Source organism: Balearica regulorum, chromosome 3, assembly GCF_011004875.1.
Source record: "Balearica regulorum gibbericeps isolate bBalReg1 chromosome 3, bBalReg1.pri, whole genome shotgun sequence".
Lineage (NCBI taxonomy): Eukaryota > Metazoa > Chordata > Aves > Gruiformes > Gruidae > Balearica > Balearica regulorum.
In genome coordinates this window covers 31,336,436-31,339,990 of record NC_046186.1, presented here as the reverse complement: position 1 = coordinate 31,339,990, position 3,555 = coordinate 31,336,436, and the positions used below count along the sequence as shown (strand labels likewise).

Here is a 3,555-nt window from a genome sequence, read left to right as displayed (position 1 = left end):
CTCAAGGCTAAACTGACTACATACAAACCCTTTTCCCAGGTAGTTTATCTTTTTTCAGCATCTTTAAAACTACAGGAATAGAACCCAATAGGCTGAGTGGGTCCTTCAGGGCTCTTTTGCCATAGATGTATTGACAGTCCGATCTTGGCAAATCCCCATTCAATATGGACGGGGTCTGTGGGGTGAATGGGACCAAGAGCTTGATGGGCAGTTGCTTCAAACACTAGCAATTGCAATGCTTCTTCGTGAGGTTCAGTCCATTCCCACTGGGCCCCTTTTCGCAACAAGTCATACAGGGGTCTCGCAATAATCGAAAAATCAGGGATATGTTTTCTCCAAAACACAATCCTAATACATGCTGCAAATCCTTTTTCAACTCCAGCATTTTAATCTGATCTAATGAGGAAAGGGTGTCCAGTGGAAAATCCTTTCCACCAGATTCCTAAAAACTTTACCTCACTCGAGGGTGTTTGTATCTTCTCCGGTGGAATTTTCAACCCCAGACTTTCTAAGTGGGAAATTATATTATCCTGAGTTATCTGAACTTTCTTTATTTCATCCCCTCCCATGAGAATGTCGTCAATATATTGGTAAACACTGACCTGCTTCTCTGCTTGGACTACCTCTAGCTCCTGCGCTAATGCATGGTGGGCTAAAGTGGGGGAATGCTTATATCCCTGTGGGTGAAAGTGAATTGTTGGCCTTCCCACGTAAAAGCAAAGCGATCTTGGTCGTCAGGCTGCAGGGGAACCATAAAAACCATGTCTTTAACATCCACTGTCGCCATGACCGGGTGGGCTCGTTCCTGGATCGTAGCTATAAGCTCAGCAATGTTTGGTACCGCTGCTGTCAACAGACCGGTATTTGCATTGAGCCTGTGATAATCTACTGTTAATCTCCATGTGCCATTAGGTTTTCATCCTGGGCACACTGGAGAGTTAAAAGGAGAGTGGGTTGGAATCACAATATCTTGTCCTTTTAAGTCCTCTAATACAGGTGTTATTCCCTCTCTGGCCCCCAAAGGGATCAGATAAGGCTTAACATTTGTAAGCTTCAAAGGGGAGAAGTAGTGGCGTGGCTTGCAGCAGCTGAATATCTACAGTGGGGGAGCCAAATGACCGCTGTCTCCCTTTATTATCAATCCAGGTCTTCCCTTTCAGAACATCAAGTCCCAAGAGGTTGAATGGAAGCTCTCCCACTACCATAGCCACTGTAGTGGCACTATCTTCTCCCGGCAGATGCAGGTTGACCATTGCCAATGCCTGTGGTTGAACAGTGCCAAATGCATCTGCCGCAAACAGTGTTTGCTTGGAGGATGTAACTCCACAATTAGCAGCATCTTTCGTTTTAATAGCTGAAATTTGAGCACCAGTATCTATCAAAAACGTGACCGGAACTTGTTTTGGTCCTACAAGGCCTGTAATTAGCAAATCATCCCGGCCATTCTCAGTGAGCTGTTTGATATGTATCCAACCTTCACCCCTCCGCTCACCATAGAAGGGCGAAGGATCTAGTTTCCCACCGGGTTTTGGGGGGCATTTACTTCTGATAAATCAATCAAGGAGGGCGCACTGTGAGTAGTATCCTCAAAATCCACTTCTCCATTTGCTGATTTAGTGGGCCATCCTGTTACCAATTTTTTTAATTTGTCTGTTGGCAGTCCGTCCATTAAGTCACACGGGATCCCCTTCTGTTGTCCCTCCGCCCACAGTCTATTACGTCTGTTCGGGATGTCTCTCCCTCCTGGTGGTTTGGAAAGAGGTACTCTCCTATCATTCCCGGGGCGTGGAACTATTTTTACTTTCGCTCGCCTCAAGCCCCTGGGGTCCGTTTTGGCAGTTGGAGGGTTAACGGGGCCATACCTGCGCCCATAATTGATCAGTTTTTGGGCCACCTCCCCCCAGGTCCACAATTTCCTGTCCGAGGGTCGGCAGTGCGGAGTAAGTCCTTCTAAAGCAGCCGCAACTCTGTCATCTTGGGGCATCACTTGTGTTTTCCCCTGTAATTGTATACCAATCGGTTTCGAGGAATTGGGGAGTCCCCTTATAAGGGGTCATTCGTTCGGGATCTACTGGCATGATCATTGGGGACTCCTGTCTAGGCTCCAACATTCGATCATACATCATCTGCAGACAAGCTGCCTTCTGCACACTCTCTACTAATTGATCCACAGTCCCCGTAATCGCAAGAAGGTCCCCCCTCTCCAGGGGGTTCAAACCACCTGCCCAATAGGCTGCCCGTTGGGTTACAGACCAGGGGGCATGGTGGTTCCCAGTAGTTAAAAACACTCCTGGTCCCCAATACCCTTCCGCCTCTCTTTCACTTAACAGAATCTGGTCCCCCCCAGACAGCGACACTCTCCACACATACTCCGTTTCTGATTCCTTAGGGGTTCGGCCAAATTTCTTTTTTAGTTTAGCCAACTCGACAGCAGTATAGGGGACTTCCTTGGTTGTAACTTGGAGGGACTGGTCCTGCTCATCATCATAAATGTACTCGGTCTTGACCAAGGGTCGCGACGAAAGCAGTTCTAATTACTCCCTCTTTCGCTGCCTGCAGGTCGTTAAAGGGGTGACCAATTTCAGATCTCAGCGGAATTCCCTCGCGGGTAGCATCCGCACGGAGCTGCTCCTTAAGGGCAGCCTGCAAATGTTTCACTTGATCCTTTTCCGCTTTAAGTTGTTTTTTTAATTCCGCCACTTGCCGCTGAAGGGACCGGATAAGGCTTTGAAGGGATTCGATAGCCAGGGACTCCGCAGTACAGCAACAATCTCTAGCCTCTACCGCGGCAGCTAAGCTAGCACCAAGAACGGCACAAATAATCGCTTTTCCTTTTCCTGCTCGTAGTCTCGCATCTCCGTGCAAGGCGCCCATTTGGCCAACGACGCTCTGCAAATTATGCCAATTTCCCTGAGCCCAGTCCACCCCAGGCACAGAGGGCCGCGCTCTGTTTCTCCAGAAAATCAAACAAAACTTCCCTTCCCGAGGGAACGGTTCTGTCACCACTCATTTTGTTTAAAGCGGGGAAGCGGTTGCCTCAGCAAGGCAGCGAGCAAGTTTCAAACAACAAAAAAAACCGCCACACCCCCCCCCCCCCTTCACATTCCTGAGAGGTCTCACGTATTTAGGAAACAATACGGCACGCAAGGTTCAAACAGCACACAAGGCCGCCCCCCTGACATGCCTGAGAGACAGTTACGCACGGCGGGGAAGCGATGGTCTCAGGAAAGCAGCACGTAAGTTTCAAACAAAACAACAAGCCTGTCCCCTTACGTTCCCAAGAGGTCTCACGTATTTGGGAAACGATACGGCACTCTCGTCTCAAGGGATCCTCTCCGTGACGCCAATTTAAATGTCCCGATCCAATGTTGGTTTCGATACGATCCCGAGAGCGAGATTAAGACACAAACGAGGTCAAATGCCATATGCCAGAAACAGTGTTTATTATGAAAAAAAAAAGGTAAAGGTAACCAATAAGAGCGATAGGACAGGGCAGAAAAGAAAGGCAGAGAACCAAGCAAGACTCCGGGATAGAATCGCAAGAATAGTCACCGC

At 48.5% G+C, this 3,555-nt stretch overlaps 1 protein-coding gene across 1 annotated transcript; it reads right to left on the bottom strand.

Annotated features, from left to right (window-relative positions):
* Positions 1-1,037: 1,037 nt before the first annotated feature.
* LOC142601095 (uncharacterized) lies at positions 1,038-3,010 on the bottom strand. The gene is given in 5 exon segments (XM_075749186.1): positions 1,038-1,454; positions 1,544-2,048; positions 2,050-2,535; positions 2,537-2,947; positions 2,949-3,010. Coding segments are annotated over 5 exon segments (1,881 nt in total).
* Positions 3,011-3,555: the final 545 nt, after the last annotated feature.